Genomic DNA, 18,546 nt, shown 5'->3' on the forward strand with positions numbered 1-18,546 from the left:
TTGTCCTCTCAGTTCCCATGCCCCCAAAACAAAAATTCAATGCTGGTCCATACGCTCTACTATGCAAACATTGGACTTTTATTGAACCATTTTCCCAATTGCTAGGGAGAAACAGACACACATACCTGGCAGATGGGATATGAGGGATATGTGAATAAAAGACAGTGTAGTTGTTTGATAATCTGTATGAGGAACATATATGAGGAACAAGGATCTAATTTTTATCATGGTTCAAACTCCAGACTTTCCTCAATTCAAGAGTAGATTGCATGTTATTTTAAATGTCTTTCATGCCAGGGGATTTTCATATGTAAACATTCTGGCCAAAGTGTGTGCCTTGTTCCCTTTTTATTCTGGGAAATAAATTTTGAGCAAACAAGGGATTTTTTTACAATGCTGTAAAGTGTGTTACTTCATTTGTGATCACCAAAATGTCTGTGTATAAGGTGTGTGTTTGTTTAGATTTGTGAAAAAGTAAATCATTACAGAATATGTCATTCTGCTTTATTTAAAAGCAGTTTGTTCACTTAAAACGTGACAGCTTTTGAAAGAAATTCCTTGCACTTGAAGGTGAGTTTGAACTCCTCCTCCTCCTCCTCCTTTTAACAATAATTTTCTGGTCCCAATTCAAGGTACAGGTGATCACCTACAAAGCCCTAAATGGTTCAGGACCTGCCTATCTTCGAGATCACATCTTCCCCTACGAACCAGCATGTACCTTAAGATCATCTGGGGAGGCTCGCTCTCGCTTGCACCGCCGTTTCAAGCACGGCTAGTGGGAACGAGAGGGAGGGCCTTCAAGGTGGTGGCCCCTTGGCTCTGGAATTCACTACCCAAAGAAATCAGATTGGCACCTACCCTTTCTATTTTCCGCAAGGAGTTAAAAACCTGGTTGCTCCACTGTGCATTTGATTAGGCCGTTCACCAGAGAATTGGATCGATCTAGCCATAGCCCTTTGCACTTTCATTAGCCCTCCCACTTGTAATCCTGTTACTCTAAATGTCTAAGGACGTTGCCCTCCCAGCTGTGACCTGAACTGAACGGAATTGTATTTTGCACTTTCCCTGTGCTCTATCTAGGAACGATTGCACATTTTCTGATCCCTCCGCACTCAGCACCTATTCTCTCAGCCATTCTACTGTTTTTAAAATTTGCACTGTGATTGTAATTGTTTTTCTGATGTTGTTGTTGATTTTATTTGTTTCATTTTATTTTATTGTGTTTGTTTTAATCTGTATTTTTGGGCTTGCCCCCTTGTAAGCTGCCCCGAGTCCCTTCGGGGAGATGCTGGCGGGGTATAAAAATAGTTATTATTATTATTATTATTATTATTATTATTAACAACGTTGGAATATAATAGGTAAGCTTCTGATTTTTTTCTGAATACATATTACAAACAGTGCTGATAACCTTGTATTTTTAACTTTAGTTCATACATTGGTTGTGTTATTAATAATTTCTTCATAATGGAGTAAACTGACAACGTTCCAGTTGACGTCTTAGTGGAGGAGATCTTTTGAAAATCCGGAATGAAACATTTATAGTAGTTTATCCCTCTTGTTGCTATATTTTCAGATTTGGTATGCGTAAGGAAATTATTTTAAATTAACCCCAAGGCATTTAGAGCATTAATTTTCTTTTCTTTTTTTATATTACAGTATAATGCCTTATTATTAAAGCACATGGTCATGGTGAAGCGATTTCTACCCCATCCTGCTTTCAACATGTCCCATCAAAAACCAGCTCTGGAGAGTTTCTCAGCCTTCCAAAGCCCAGTCAGGGGGCTCATAGGAGGTGCTGGCGCTGGATCCAGCTGTTCTAGCTATAGATGCCCATTGATGTTTAATGTCCATCCCAGTGCATTCCAATGATTGTTCAGAAAGTGGGTTTCAGAGGTTATCAGGCAAAGGTTATCAGGCAAAGGATCAAAATTAATTCATTGCAATACCATTGAAATGGCCAGGTCAGTCATATATGGATGATTTCCAAATCCTACCAGTCATGCTATAGTCAAATGCTGAAACCCCGGCACCACAATGGTTCTAGCTGAGACTGCACTTGTTGCAAAAAATGATAGACCTAATGGGAAATTAGTCTTCAAAACTCTAAATTAGCAAGTCTTTCTCTGCCCCGTGCAAAAAGTGAACAAAAAGTTTCCAGTATTTCAATTTTTTTTCCAATGTCCCTTCTTACAGTAAACAGGGTAATGTATCCACCTTGGCCAAGTCTATCATTTTTATCATCCAATCTTCTGCTATTGGTGCTGCTGAGTTCTTCCATTTCTGCGTGTAGCGCAGTCTGGCTGCTGTGATCATATATTGCAACAATCTTTCTTAGTAATTTATATCAGTCAGACCAAATAGAAAAGTATCAGGTTTTAACTGGATATTTCCCCCCAAAATTTTCTGGATCACCTTATGTATTTCTATCCAGTATTTCTTGGCATGTTTACATGTCCCCCACATATGGTAGAAAGACCCACACTAGCTGTTTACATTTCCAGCAAGTGATGGAAACCTCTTTAGACAACTTTAAAAGCTTTTCAGGAGTCATAACATTGATACATCATTTTATTACAAATTCTTTCAAATTATAACATAATGTAAATTTTAACCCCTTGATCCACATTTTCTTTCAGTGATCCAACATTATGTTATGGCCACCGTCTTGTGCCCACTTTGTCATGCATTCTTTAACTTGATTATCTAGTATTTCCCATTTCAAAAACATCTTATACATTTTAACAATTAGATGTCCATCATTAGCACATAATTGCAACTCAAATCTGATTTGCTCAGTTAAAAAACCAACTAATCAGAGGCTTTCTTCTCAATTGCCAATGAGGATGTCATTTGGGGCACCACTCCAAAGAACTGACAACTGTGAAGAGATAGGCATATTATTGTATTTTGACAGCTATTCAAGAATGCCACACCAGCTCCTGATTGGTCTAATAAATGTCTGGCTAGGATCTGCTCCCTGATTGGTTCAGGGCTGTCTACAACGTCATTGCTGGTTGGTTCCCGCTGTGGTGGGAAATTTTTAATAAACTGCCATTGGATTATTTACTGATCCACTCAGGAGAGGAGTGCAATCAGAAAAGAATGTGGTGGGGCAATCGATATTGGGCTGAGATGGGTCTTGAAATTCCAAATCCAGTTAATGCAATTGGTGCCACTCAAGACAAACAAGAGGGTGCTTAAGGTTTTGGCCATTTCACTGGGTGTCCTTGGGTTGGGTCTAATTTGGGGACATGGACAAGGAAGTGTTCCCCGGAATAATCCGATCATATCACGGGGAATAGGAAAAGATCCAAGAACTCTTGTGAAAACCCATTGTGTATGTCCTGAGTTCTCCCTGGACATTGTGAGTGGGTTTTGGTAATTTGGAGATTACATTCTGAAGTCTGAGGCATGGTGGGGTGATATTCCAAGGAAATTCATGAAAGGTTATTACAGGATCAAACGGAAAAGGCAATACAGGCTTATTGTACATTCTAATGGAGCTGCCTCTTATAATTCATAATTTAGAGGTCTGATTTTCAATAACAATGCCATTCGCACAAGCAGTAACCCTGAAAGTTAGTTTACCTCTAACACAAGATGATATTAAGTTTAAATTCCCCCCATTTTGTTTCAACTTCTGGAGAAATAACAGTGGATGGGAGCAGTTTTTGACAAAAGAAACTATCAGTTTTGAAAGCAGTATATTTCGATGTTCTTTTATTTCTGCCAGTCTTCTGCTGTGTTTCAGTTTCTCTTTCACTTTGATATGCCTTTGCGTCCCAAAAAAGAAGTCTGAGAAATTCTGTGAAATTTGAAAGTTCTCATGTTGTAATTTTATACATTTCTGAAAAACTTTGCTTCTCTTCTCCAGTTAGCCAGATTTTGCTGCTCTGGCATAGTCAGTCAAGGATGTAAAGGCAACACCTTTTCCTCTGCAGGTCGTTCTGCACCATCAAGATGATAAAAGCCATTTTGTTCCTGCTCCTTGCTTTGTTGATTCCTGCAAAGTATGCAAATGCTCAGGTTCCTGATGCGAATATCAAGCCAGCCGTTGATTCCAAAGGTATTGGTTTCTGGGGCTGGTTGGGAACTCCTTCATGTTTTGAGTTCAATGGCTCCTTAGCCTGGTGATAGTATGATAGCTGGGTCCAGAAGCTCCGAATGTTACGCACATACTGCAATGGCTGGTTGTGAATATGGGAAGGTGAGAGCAGCACACAGAGAGCTGGAATATACTTCAATTTGGTGGAAGGATAGAAAGGAGGGGAGGGTCAGAATAAAGTTTAGGGTAAGGTTAAGGCTAGGGTTAGTATTAGGGTTAGAATTAGGCTTAGGGGTTAGGGTTAGGGTAAGGTTTAGGATTTGGGTTAGGATTAGGGTTTGGGTTAGGATTAGAGTTAAGGGTTAGGGTTAGGGTAAGGTTTAGGGTAAGGCTTAGGATTTGGGTTAGTGTTAGGGTTTTAACGTTAAAGAATTCTTACATTCCTTCTATAATATCTGTGTTCTGTTCTGCATTGCGCAAACAGCGCTCCCAAAGGAGCGAAGCGGAAAGAGCGTAAGGGGGAGGGAGTGGGGTAAAACGGATTGATATAAGTAGTAGATATGTATGGAAACAGAAAAGTCGAGAGAATAGAATATACCAACTTAATGGAACATTGTTGCCTGTTTATTTCTTTTGACTTTTCAGTGATGTGATTTTGCATTGTAATATCCTACATATATATTCAATAAAAAAATAAAAGAAGAAACAAAGTGCATCTATGTTAGGGAAGCCACGTTACCCGGGGATTGCAATCCATTGCTATAATCACTGCTTTCCCTTGAGAATGCAGTGGAACATTTAAAAACAAAGTGTGGAAATCATATGCATTATCTTGAAACTTGCTAATTCTGAGAAGCTTCTGGGAGCACCATCAATTTTGGACCAAGATGAATTCTCCCCTCGTGACTTCTTTAAAAATGGAAAAACGGCATTGGCTGCAGGGCTGCCAGTCTGACCTAGCCCAGGGTTGATCCAGCATACGCCCCAGGTCAAATCAGAAACCTGGAAAATAAGAGCTGCCTCCATGCTACAATATTGTTGCTAGATCACATTTGTTCAAGTATTATTAAAATATGTTTCCTGTTGGATTCATTATAAATCCTGAAGCCCAACCCAGTGATCCATAATATTTGTCAGATCCTAAAGACCTGATAAATAACTGATTAGAGAAGCTCTAATTCTGTTTTCTGGTTCCTTTGCCTGCTCTTTGCTAAATGAATGCACACTTCTTTCTAGATGGGACTTCATCAAATGCAGCTTTACCAGTGTTGTGATTTGCCAGTCTCCATGGCAAATCAGGGCGGCATCAGGACAGCAGTGGGGCAATCTTGGTTTCCCCACATGGGAAAGCTTTGTCGTATAGCTGGTGCCCGGAGCAGCTCCATTTTTCCTTTTGGAACACAGGTCTGCTTTTTTGTTGCTGATGGCAGCCTTCTACCATGCTGCTGTTCCAGTTCAGACACCAAGCCCCACTGGAAGATACTCTACGTCGTATGGTGGGCGGTGTGGGACTCCATGGGTGAAGTGGGGCAGAAGTGTCCAAGGATGCTGATTTTGCCCCATGTGACAAAGTTGATGGCTGCGGCACTCTTCAACTGACTAACAACCAAACTCCTTATTGTTAGAAAGCAGTAATATGAATCTTTGCCCCAAGCTTATTCCCACTGTGGGGAGATTCCCTGGTATTTCCAACAATATCACACAGTGTGCAGATTAAAAGAGAAAAGGGGAAAGAAGATGAGAAAATGAAGAGAAATTGTCGGAATTCACTATGAGACAGAAACAAAACTTAACAGTGAAGGTCACTATTAACAGGCAACAAATATAAAACCAAAATGTCTAAGGAAAATATTTAAGAAAAACAAAAACTAAACACACATTTACATCTAATACTATTTATCACAGCTCAGTTTAAAAAGAAACATCTTTCCCATTGTAATTGTTCTTCATGGCCAGCAGGAGTCATTGCCGCTTACCCTTCTATTGTGAGGTCATATCTTCTTGTTTTTCAGCCCCAATGCAGTTCTCCATGTATTTACTAAACCACTGCCTTAAGTTAGTTTTCTTTTATTCTCTGTAATTTATAAGAATTGGATGGTCTTCCCAATGTTTATAGTGCTGTTAAAATTTAAGTTTATTTAATTTCCTTGAGTCACCCTTTGCAGCACTTTTCATATCTTCACAATTACTTGTCCAAAGCCATTTTACTTAAAATCTTGTTGCAGAACTGTAGGAATGAGCAACACGGAACAAAGAGGAATTATCATGGAAGACTGTAATAAATTAGATATGACCCAGAGATGCTTGAAATGGATTTTTCTTTTGTGGGTGAATTTGTGCAGAGATCGTATTTGTATAGTAGTATAAAGAAAGATTCTTCTTCTATTTGGAGCAAGGAAAGCATGTGGTTAATAGTTATCCTTTATCTCATCTTACAGCGGCTGTAGTTATAGTAAGGGGCCGACTGAAATGTGTCTTCACTTCTTCCCATGGAGCTCTTGCTTCCTGCCCTCACGGTGAGACATTATACTGTGTTGCGGGGAAAGCTCTGATTGGGATCAAAATAGGAGTTGAGGGAGGTGTGTGGAGAGGAGGATAAGAAAATGATACATTCTGCAGACAGAGATGGGCATCTTCCACACCAGATGGGAGGATGTCCATTTAGATCATAGGTTGTCTGGTCATCTAGCAATCTCTTTTATACCCACAGGTTACACGGTCACTGGATGTTCCTGTGGAATGGCCTGTGGTTCTTGGGACGTCCGTGGTGACTCCACATGTCACTGCCAATGTCGCAGGATTGACTGGACTGCTGCTCAGTGTTGTAAAATCGTTCGTTGATGGTTTTCCTTCTTACCACTGTTCTGCATCTTTTAAATTCAATAAACTGCATCTAAAAAGTTTTAAATCTTCAGTGCTTTCTAATAATAACTAGCCATCCCTTGCCACATGTTGCTGTGGCCCAGTCTGGTGATCTGGAAAATAAAGAATTGAGAAAGTGTTGATTTCTAATATATCTAATATCTTTATGCTTGTGGGTAAACAGTATTTCTTCTTGTTTCTTTGTCAGTGTTGATGTAGAGATTGTCTGGTTTGCCTTCTGTCACACACCAAGGCTGCGATAAGCACTTTTGAACTCACAAACACACCAATGTTCTTAATAAGCAAGCAGTTTATTGAGGAATAATAAAGCAAATGTCAAATAGGTAAAATGCAATCAAAAGGAATATAAAGGAATGTTCATTCAGCAATCCATAAGAATAGTAGACTTAGCCAGCAAGTTCAGGAGAACCAGATTGGTTCTCAAGTCCAGTGAAGGCTCCATGGGAAAATAGTCCTTAAAATCAAGAAGTAAGTAGACAAAGTCCCTTGGAAAGTCCTGAAGTAAACTTAAATAAATCCAAAGACAGTAACTGGAAATCAGGAAACAGCACCCACAAAAATATCAGCATGAACACGATTCTTGAGCAAGAAATTACATGAGTCTCAGTATGAGCAAGAAATTACATGAGTCTCAGCCCTAAACGGTTCTGGCCCCGCTTACCTCTCCGAACGCATTTCCGCCTACGAACTGACTAGAACATTAAGATCGTCTGGGGAGGCCCTGCTCTCGATCCCGCCTGCGTCACAGTGGTGGCCCCTCGGCTATGGAATGCCTTGCCAGCTGACATCAGACAGGCACCTTCGTTGCTGGCGTTTCGGAGAATGGTCAAGACCTGGCTTTACGAACAAGCGTTCGGCTAAGCAATGCAACTAACTAAGGAAAACGGTAACTGAACATAGGAACGGCACAATGACTATGAGAATGGATCTGACTTTAACGGAGGCGCTATATATGTTGTTTGTCGATTTGTCTGTCTATGTTAATTGTTGTGGAGCGACGTTGTCGTCCCGGTTGTTGTATTGCCGTGTTTTTAATTGCACTGTAAACCGCATTGAGTCGCCTGTCAAGGGCTGAAATATGCGGTATAAAAGTGAAGCAAATAATAATAATAATAATAATAATAATAATAATAATAATAATAAATAATAAATATGAAACATGAAACAAAGACATGCAGCAGGCATGAAGCTAGATGTTGCACTCACTAAAGGACGGGGTTGCAGAGGCCCTGTATTTATTCATAGGGCCATCACAAAAGCATTCTGATTCCCTTGGGAAATACCTTTCAAACTCTTTCTCTTATCCTAGCAGAATGCCTTTTTCCCTGGTCCAGGTGGCGATCATGATAAATCTGCCCTTTTCGATTAAAGAGTGCCTCCTCCGGGTTGCAGTCTTTGATCGAAGATTGCAACCCTTTCGCTGTCCTTATCTAATCTTGACTCCTCAGCTTCAAGCTGTTTCACATCAGGCTGTCTAAAACATCTCTGCCTTGAGAAACAGCAATCCCAGAATCCTTCAGATCACTCTGGCTAACTGTATTTTCTAGGCCATCATCTGCATTCACCAACCCTTGAGAATCTACACAACCCTGATCATTAAATCAAACATGGAAACCTCTGAAGGGTCCTGCTCTGAGGGGTCCTGAACATGATCATACTCCTGAGGCACAGAGACAATCACAGGCTGAACTCCTACACCTTCTCTGGAACATCCAACATATAATTGTCTTTCTTTAGGGGTCCCTTTCAAATCTATGATACTATATCTGATGTATATATACATGTGTGTGTGTGATTCATATCTATATCTATGGCTGGATGGCTCTTTGTCAGGAGGGCTTCGATTATGTTTTCTTGTCCTGGTGGAGGGAGTTGGACTGGATGGCCTTAAGACAGCATTTCTCAACCTGGGAGTCAGGACCCCTGGGGGGGGGGTCATGAGGGGGTGTCAGAGGGGTCGCCAAACACCACCAGAAAACACAGTATTTTCTGTTGGTGATGTGGGTTCTGTGTGGGAAGTTTGGCCCAATTCTATCATTGGTAGGGTTCAGAATGCTCTTTGATTGTAGGTAATTTATAAATCCCAGTAACGACAACTCCCAGTTGTCAAGGTCTATTTCCCCCAAATTCCATCTGTGTCCATATTTGGGCATATGGAGTATTTGTGGCAAGTTTGGTCCAGATCCATCATTGTTTGAGATGTAGGTGAACTACAACTCCAAATCTCAAGGTCAATGCCCACCAAACCCTTACAGTGTTTTCTATTGGTCATGGGAGTCCTGTGTGCCAAGTTTGGCTTAATTCCATTGTTGGTGGAGTTCAGAATTGTTTTTTGATTGTAGCTGAACTATAAATCCCAGCAACTACAACTCCCAAATGACAAAATCAATTTTTAAGTGAAGGTCACTCCTTGGTTTAGTAGGTGTCTTGTGGCAATTCGTCCAGTGGATTTTGAGTTATGATGCCATTCAAAACAAACAGAACATTTATATAGAGAGAGAATTAATAATAATAATAATAATAATAATTATTATTATTATTATTTCTTGCCTGCCTCCTCCCATAGAAATACAACATATAAAGTTCATTAAAACACATACTAATTTCAAGCAACAGATATTTAAAGATATAAAATTGTGACCACTAGCTGTTGAACTACGGTAGTCATTACTGCTACTCAAAAATGATGGTTTGCTTTGGCTCTCTTGTATTAATACGGGTCACGTTTATAATAACTGCATCCTTTTTTCCATTCTGGGACATAAGGTGGCTTACAAACATTAAAAGAGATATAACTAAAATGTTAAAGTGTACAAAAGTTAAACATATAATTAAACCTTCAATAAAATTAATGCCTGTCAAGGTCTGTAACCTTTCTTCTAAGTGTAGTCAGAGGCCAGGATTTAAGATCATAGTCAGGTCAATAAACAGGAGCAAGCAAGTCAATTCCAATATCCATTCTAAAAGGTTTAAATACACAGTCTTTTACAAACTAGTCCACATCTGATATCCAAAGCTGGAGTACAAGGTACAAGGCACAAGTCCGATATCCAACACATAGTTCAAGGGTCAAAGCACAAGTCCAATATCCAAACCCACCAGGATTAGTGCTAATTAGTACTTGAATGGGAGAACCACCAACAAATTCAACATGCTATTGGCTATATTTCAGAGAAAGGAATTGGCAAAGCCACCTCTAAGTATTTCATCCCTACAACTGTGGGTTCAGGGCCCAGCATGTCAAGTTTTCCAGAAGGACAAATAAGACACAGACAGGTGAAAGGCCCAATCAGATGTTTATTCTCAGTGGCCAAAAGAGCAGAAAATACCCCCAAAGTACTGGCATACTGCAATTGTGAACACAGAACATATTGATTACATCTGACATCTATTCAGGATCCTCACACTAGCTCCTTATTGGTTCAGAAACTATCTGGCTAAGATCCACTTCTCGGTTGGGGTTTCCCTCCAACGTCATCACTGGTTGGTCCCTGCCATTGCAGGAAACTCAAACAAACTGTCGTTAATTTTTAAGCGTCTGTTCATGTTTTGATCATCTTTGAAAGGGGTGTGATTGGAAAGGAATGTGGTGTGGTGATAGCTGATAGGCTTAATGTCGGGGCTTCAGTGAAAACAATAGTGCCATCCAGAAATACAATGGGTGTTTTAGGGTGATGATTATTTCGAGCATGACTGAGAGACGTTCCCAGACCATGTCAGATGAGAATAGGAAAAAGACTTGGACTCTGATGCAAGTTCATTGCATATTTCCCCCTCCTGTCCATTGTGAGGGGATTATAGAAATGTGAGGTTATGTTTCCTGGGATTCATGGTGTGTTCAGCTACATTCCAAAGCATGAAAGGTTTGGACAAAAGCACTCACACATGCTGTAGGTCCCAATGGAGCCGCATCTCATAATTCATATAATTTATGTAATTTGGAGGTCCAATTTCCCGATAACACTAAGAAAACTCTATGAAACTCACGAGGTTACTGTAAATGGATAGGATACTTGAAGGTGATAGCTTACGGATTTTACATTTCTGTTTGTCACAAAGGACATGAGACTGGATAAACCATGGAGGAAAAAGAAGCAATTAAAAAGTCAGAGAGACAAGAAAGCTGCATTCTTAAACTGTCAAGGCAATTTGGAAAGCACAGAAATATATGAGCAATGAACTTCTGATAAAACATTCCTTCTTGTGCCTAGTACAAAAGCAGTTAAAAACAAATAAGAAATATCTTTATTACATAGAAATACATCGAATTATATGTTAAATTCTTGATATCTGGAAAGTTATCTGGAAATAGCAGGCTTGTTCTATAATGCTGTCTTTCATAGCCAATCAACAGAGTTTTTATGTAAATATACACAAGGTTATAAATTCCTGTTAAAGTTGATGTACTTTGGAAAAAACCTCACCCTAGGAAACTATTTTGCAGAGTTCTTCTCTATTCTACAGAATGGCTAAATTAAAGGCTGATAGATTTCCTATATTTTAAATTTTTAAAAATAAAAAACCCACTGCCATACAAATTCAGATAATAAAATGTGCTGACTCTGAAGATCTTCTTTCATGGACAGACTTTGTAAAGACTCATTATCAGATGAGTATTTTGAAGGGGCACATCAGCATCCAGCGAAAATGGAATGAGCTATCAAAGACAGTTTTTGGAAAATACTTTTAAAAAGCCATTTGAAAGGCTCTTCTTGTGCTGAGGCAACAGATGCGATCAGGCCTCTTACTCAACTGTGGACTTGTACATTTTATTATTTATCTGGGGGGGGGGGGGGGGGCAGTCATTCCTGCCCTGACCCAACTTGGGCAATACACAGAGTGCTCTTTGATTTTGCTTGAAGGAGTTTCCCCATATTTCTCATGCAGCAATTTCACTCATGCTCAGCTTGTGAAACATCTGCAGAAGGACTTTCTGAAACAGCACCGGAGCTATTTTGCAAAGTGCTGTATTCTCCCCACTGGTGCAATGTACCACACCTGACAAATCTCTGGGGATGCTCATCTCTCCCATAGTGAGGTGGTTTTCTTTGAAGGCATCCAGCTTTGCCAACACAACATGAACCAGCAGGACGTATGAGCCAGCAGCACCATTTCTGAATTTTGCATATGGAGATATGGCTAACAGGTTTCCCTTCAGATCGTAGATAATACTAACAACAACAACAACAACAACAACAACAACAACTATAATTTATACCCTGCCACCATCTCTTTGAAGGGACTCGGGGCAGCTAACATGAGGCCAACCCCAAATAATTACAATAAAGCAAAGTAAAGTACATACAAAACAGACAATAACATCAAATAAAAAGTCTTAACAATAACATAGTTATGGAAAAAAATAATAACAATAACATAATACAAACAAAGTATAAAATGTTAAAAGAGTTAAACAAAGGTGATGGGTGTCTGAGTACAGCAAGGGACAGATCTGTGGACACCAGATGATGAACTCCATCCTAAATAAGACTAATCCTTGCATTAGATCAATAAGTGTAACAGTGAACAGACTGGTAATATCTCCTTGTGATCCCAAAATGTACTCTTTCAGCATATGGCTTGTTTGCATTACAGACCCTCTTCCTTTCTCCCCTTAATACATACTATAGTAGGATCACTATACAGACTTTCTGGAACAACTTAAGGGGAAATTATCTTGCACAACAAAGATTAATCTAGCTATAATCTTGAAGTGTTAAGAACACTGTATTAAAGTAAGAATGTGAAAGACAATTTGATCAAGGGTATTGCCAAGAAGAAGATGGGAAGAAGAAACTGCAGAGATGCCTTTTCATTGGTTGATAAACGTTGGACTCTCTTTACATTTTTTTTCAGTACTAGAAGTTGATAGGCTTTACCTATTTAAAATATTTTGTTGTTTTAAATCATATAGAGAAATAAAATTCTGGAAAGATACTTGCAGAAAGCATTTGGTTGGTCATTAAAGTTTCCAAACAGCATTTTGTTACTATTTTAGTGGAAGCCATGAATCCATATATTTCAGTGCTTGTTCAGCTACTGTTTGTTGCTAATTTTGGGAGTGAGACGAGGGAGACAGGCACTCATTTTGCCTTTTTGAGATAGCTGGACGTTTATTTCTTTTTCCCCCTGAAAACAAGAGTCCCGTGCTGAAAGAGAGGAGAGGGAAAAGGAAGAATTGCTTCTCCTTTCTCCCCATCCTTCTCCAATTGCTTCATTGCTCTGAATATTCCAGTTGCTATGCCATTTTCATGTTGAGTTGGCACTGCAACAACAGATTGAGGGGAGAGGTAGATGCCCCCCCCCCAGCTGTGTGCAACCAATTACAGGCACTTTCCAAATACAAGGTAGCACAGCAGATCACACATGCTCCAAGCCACAGTTTACTCCAGACTTACAACTTCTGTTAACATGGTTCAAGGCTGCAGTAAGCCAAAATCAGCACTGTCTGTTTCGCAACCACCACGGAGTTGATTCAGTGATGACCTACCCACAGAGGTGTTAAAATTCATATAACAGTGAAAATGGGAAGCATAATGTTTCTAAAGAAAAGGGGAAGCATAATGTAAAACTGGCTACAAATGACCAGGAAGTATGCTCAGCATGCAGCTATTAAACAGTTTTTTCAAAGCTGATGAACAGAGCACTAATGAAACTTCATATGTGAGCTTAAGACCATTGCTAGATCCAAAACTGGGGAAATAATCTAGAAATAGCTGTAATTTGAAGATGGATCTGGGACCAGACAGTGGGCATGAGATGAAGAATAGCCTAGTGAAATGGAGGAGGAGAAACAAGATAATCCTAAATTTCAAAATAAAAGTTACATGATTTTCACATGTATTCCATGAAAACGGGCAAACAAATTAGATTACTTTAATATATGTTCTAGGAAAAAGAACAAATAAATGGGTGAAGCAGGAATAAAACAAGCTGTTTTACAGCATAACACAGCTGGAAATGGCTAGAAATTGGGCAGAAATCAGACCGAAATCATTAGGACATAGATAATGCATGTGAATCTATTACTTGGCTGAATCACAGAGCCCTTTAATGTGAGTCACAGAGTTTTCCAATTGATACCACTGGGAACCAGCAAATTTTTGTTGTCCTATATTTCTTCATTACTTTGCCACTGAAGGAATTGATGCTTGTGTAGAGCACTGATGTCCTGGAAAAGCGAGCAGGGATAACCCACGACTTTACTGCTCTCTGGCCTTCCTGCAACACATTGAACAGACATAATGATGACACAGCACATTATAATTACCCGACTTCTTGCAGACAAATCATTTAAAGATGTCTTGATTGGCTTCAAGACACACAGTAGAGAAGAAATCTTGCTGTTGTCAAGTCTGACAGAAAATGTCGTTGTCACATCACTAGTGTACAAGGGAGATTTAGGTGCCAAAGCATCCAGCTTCTAGAAATAGAGAGTATGTGACATTCTCCCTGCCTTATGCTGCTAGATGCTGTGTGTAGAACCCACAGTCAAAAGAGGGGAAGTTCACGACCTTAAAAAGGATTACTGTCCTTGCATTCTGAGGTGTCAGGAGATTTGAAGCTATTGAAATCTATTGGCTTTCGTTAAATTTGTTTTGACTATTTTATTTTGTTGTACTTTCCATTTTGCACATGTCCTCTATAAAGGACATGTGCAAAATGGAAATAATGTGGCTCTCCAAATATTATTGGACTACAACTGTGAGCATCCCTCAGCATTGTCTGAGTTAGCTAGGGCTTCCTAAACTTAATGTCCAACAACATCTGGAGGGCCATACAACACTATGGCCAATTTTGTGTCCTTGCTGTTCAAGACTCCACCAGATTCTGAGGCAACTTATGCCACTGTCTGACACAACTTGAAGGGAAACAACAACAACAACAACAATCCTATTTAACTTGACTCACTCATCAACCAAAAGCAGCGCATACTTCCTTTTGAAAAATGTTTACATTTACCTTAAAATTGTTCTTCATTTTATATATTGTATTGTTCTTTCATGGGTTTCTTTTTGTGTGCTACAAATAAGAAATATGCATAGGAATGCATTCATGTTTTTTTCCTCCAAATTATAGTCTGCCCCCCAACATGCTGAGGGACCGTGAATTTCGACACCCCTGCCTTACACAAAAAGAATGCATGAAACAAGGAGTATAATTGTTTCAATTATAATGTTGCAATTGGCCAGCTTGATTAGCATGGACTAGCCTTGCAGTTTCAAAGCCTGGTTGCTTCCTGCCTGGGGGAATCCTTTGTTGGGAGGTGTTAACTGGCCCTGATTGTTTCTTGTCTGGAATTCCCCTGTTCAGCAGAAATGAGGATACCATGAACATAAACAAAATCTGGCTACCAGTATTAAAAAAAACCCTCTAAAATCAGAACAGTAAATAAAGAACAACACTCAAAATTAGTGGAAACTCACAGCAACTCTGTGATTCCAGCCATGAAAGCCCCCGACAATACAGTCTTTATTTGGTTGTGCATATTGTGGTAGATCAGTGATTTAGTAAAGTTTCAGAGTGTTAGTTTAGTAAAGGGAGTTTAGTTTTAGTTGCTCATATTTGTTACATATGTAAAATACTTTTTTTGGTTTTTCTTCAGTGCTATTTACTTTGTTGTAAATTAGTGTGTGTTTGTTAAAACTAATATAGATCAATTTTAAAAAGAACCTATGGACAACAATTTAAATGTGTGTGTGTGTGTGTGTATATATATATATATATATCCTTTGGACTTTTCAATCAAATGTAAATAACATGTTAATCAGGATCAGAAAGTGCAACCCCACTCTCCTTTCACGTGTTCAGCCAGTGCTCGAGGATGTGGTCTGGAAACAGTTGTTTTTTATGAAATGTGTTGCATTGCTCTCTTTTTTTTTTTTTGGGGGGGGGGGGGGAATAAAAGCAAAAAAATGATCAGCAGATAACACCTCCTTTCAAATGAATTATCTCAATTTGTGCCAACTTTCTTATTTCAGAACTATACAGAGATATAACTATACCACAAACAATCCCACATGCCTGAAGTCAGAAATTCTTATGTTCCATGAATCTGTCTTGATTGTCATTTCTGTCCAGTGGAAGATAATAGTTTTCTTCTTTGGTCCAACATGTTTCAAAATAATGTGAGCAAATACTGAACTTTCACAACTACTTTTCTTTGCCACTTGCCATAGAAATAAATAGATAGGTGGATACATAGACAGACAGATTTGTTGCTTACTTACTTACTTGGTAGATGGGTTTTAAAAGGTATTTGAATAAAATTACAGCAATGTTATTGTTTGAAAATCTATAAAAGGAAGAGGGATGTAATTTTTTAGCATGTTTCAAACAAAACGGTACTGTTGGAGTGTTCCTTATCCAAAATTCTTGGGAACCAAAGTGTTTAGAAGTTTGAATTTAGGAGATATTTGGCATGCTTGCATTTGTTTGTTTGTTTGTTTGTTTACTGTACTAATACCCTGCCCTTCCCACCTCTGGAGGGGGACTCAGAACGGCTTACAAACTATGGAAATAACTCAATGCCAGACAATAACATAACAATAAAACACAATATTATAAAAATGTAAAAAAAGTATACGTATCAATTAAATTGTCTTTCAAATGATTAAACATATCAAACAAATCAAAAGTCTATCACCAAAATTTGCATATATTTACACACTTGGATATCTTGGAGTTGGGACCAAGACTAAAACAATTCATTTATGTTTCATATATATGTTTCATATATGACCTGAATATAATTATATGCACAAAATGTTTGTGCACATTGAGCCACCAGAAAGCAAAGGCATCACTATCTCAGACCTCTATTTGGACAATTTTGAATTTTGGAGTATTTGGCGTTGTGAAATTCTGTGATTCCTCTGGGAAATCCCTCTTCTGGACTTTCCCATCTTTGAGAGCAGATTTACAAATGATGTTAAATACCTTTCATGCCAACCAAGAGATTGCAATCTGTAAATATTCTGGACAAAGTGCATGCCTTAACCTTTTCTTGTTTCCAGGAAATACATTTTGAGCAAACAAGTACATTTCTTCAGATCATTGTGCAAGGTGTTGCCCTGAGGTACATTACTTTTTGTGAGCAAGATGTGTATTTGTAATGGGAGTGGTTGCTAAATATTTTGAAAAACTAAACCAATCTGATGTGACGTGTTATAATTCTGCTCTATTTAAAGGCAGCCTGTTTGCTCAGTGAACAAAACTTTTTGAAAGAAATTCTTGCTTCTGAAGGTGAGTCTGAGCTGCTGTGTTGCTCCTTTTTAAAAGCAAGTGCAGAAATAATGGAAAGTAGGTTTCTGTTTTTCCAGCTACATATTAGAAATACCATAGTGCCTATCTACATAGGAGTTTGTTATACTAAATGCAATGAGATATTCTTCTGGGTATACATGGCATTGCATTGGAAGGCTCTTAACAGAAACATGTCAAACACTGAAATTTGGGTGTTTAACTTTGGCTCATAAATTAGTCATTTGTTTAATACTTTGTTTCTAAAAGAAGAAATCTATCAATTTCTAGTTGATATTTTAGTAGAGGAGATGTTTTCTAAACCTTGAATGAAGTACATGCAGTAATTCCTCTTATTGGATTCAGATTTGATATGAATAAGCAACAATAACAACAATAATTTTATTGATTAGCCGTTGGCCACATCACAATACCAAACCGAACAACAAGGCTTGATAAGACCTGATTGCACTCTATGTAGTAAGTTAAAATAAGGCAGTTATAAATATGAATAAGCAAATAATGATACCGTAAATGTACTCCCAAAGCATTTACAACGTTTTTTTTCCCTTGTATGTATTACAGTGGGTTTTTATTATATTGCTATTATAACTTGTTGCTGCTGGAATTTTAGTGCTTTCTTCATCTCTCTTCTTCAAATATCTAATCCATTAAAAACCAGCTTCAAAGGGCTTCTTGCCCCCTCAAATCCAATAATAATGCCTTGCTGGGCACTATATTGGAGAGTTGTTCCAGCAGTAAATGGTCATTATAGGAGACTCTCTGTTATTTGTGCCATTCACTTTGCAGTGCTGTTAATAAGTTAATTACATATTAAAATAAAATAAGCATTAGTAATACAGTTAAAAATACCAAACTTCAGCAAGGAAATGGTGTAAAAAGATGTAAGATTTCTGAAATTTAGTGAATTAAAAGCATGCAAATTTGAAACAAGAATGGAAATCAGCTGGGCATTTCCTGGCATCAAGACATTATAGGGAAGAAATCAGTTTCTTTGAGAAGTCATGGGTGCAACCACCAAAAAGACACCTTGATTATAAGCTAATTGCTGTATTTGTTGTGATTTTACTTGGTCCCTATAAAATAGCATGGGTTTTCTGTAATTTTTTGTAAAAAGTGCTTTTCCTCTCCTTGGTAGATTTTGTTGCTATGGCACAATATATGATGTAAAGGCAATAACTTTTATTCTACAGGTAGTTATACGCCAACAAGAAAATGAAAGCCATTTTGGTCCTCCTCTTTGCGATGCTGATTCCTGCAAAGTATGCAAGTGCTCAGACATGCTCTGTTGATAGCGCTCTCGATGCGAAGATCAATGCTGCCATTGATTCCAAAGGTATTTCTGTCTGGGG

The 18,546-nt window shown here is 38.6% G+C and overlaps 1 protein-coding gene across 1 annotated transcript; it reads left to right on the plus strand.

Moving 5' to 3' along the window:
- Positions 1-496: 496 nt before the first annotated feature.
- Positions 497-7,043, plus strand: RETN (resistin). The gene is made up of 4 exons (XM_060760961.2): positions 497-570; positions 3,945-4,069; positions 6,487-6,564; positions 6,759-7,043. The coding sequence occupies exons 2-4, from the start codon at positions 3,964-3,966 to the stop codon at positions 6,887-6,889; spliced, it is 315 nt and encodes a 104-aa protein (XP_060616944.2). The 5' UTR covers positions 497-570; positions 3,945-3,963; the 3' UTR covers positions 6,890-7,043.
- Positions 7,044-18,546: the final 11,503 nt, after the last annotated feature.

This window comes from Anolis sagrei, chromosome 2, assembly GCF_037176765.1.
Source record: "Anolis sagrei isolate rAnoSag1 chromosome 2, rAnoSag1.mat, whole genome shotgun sequence".
Lineage (NCBI taxonomy): Eukaryota > Metazoa > Chordata > Lepidosauria > Squamata > Dactyloidae > Anolis > Anolis sagrei.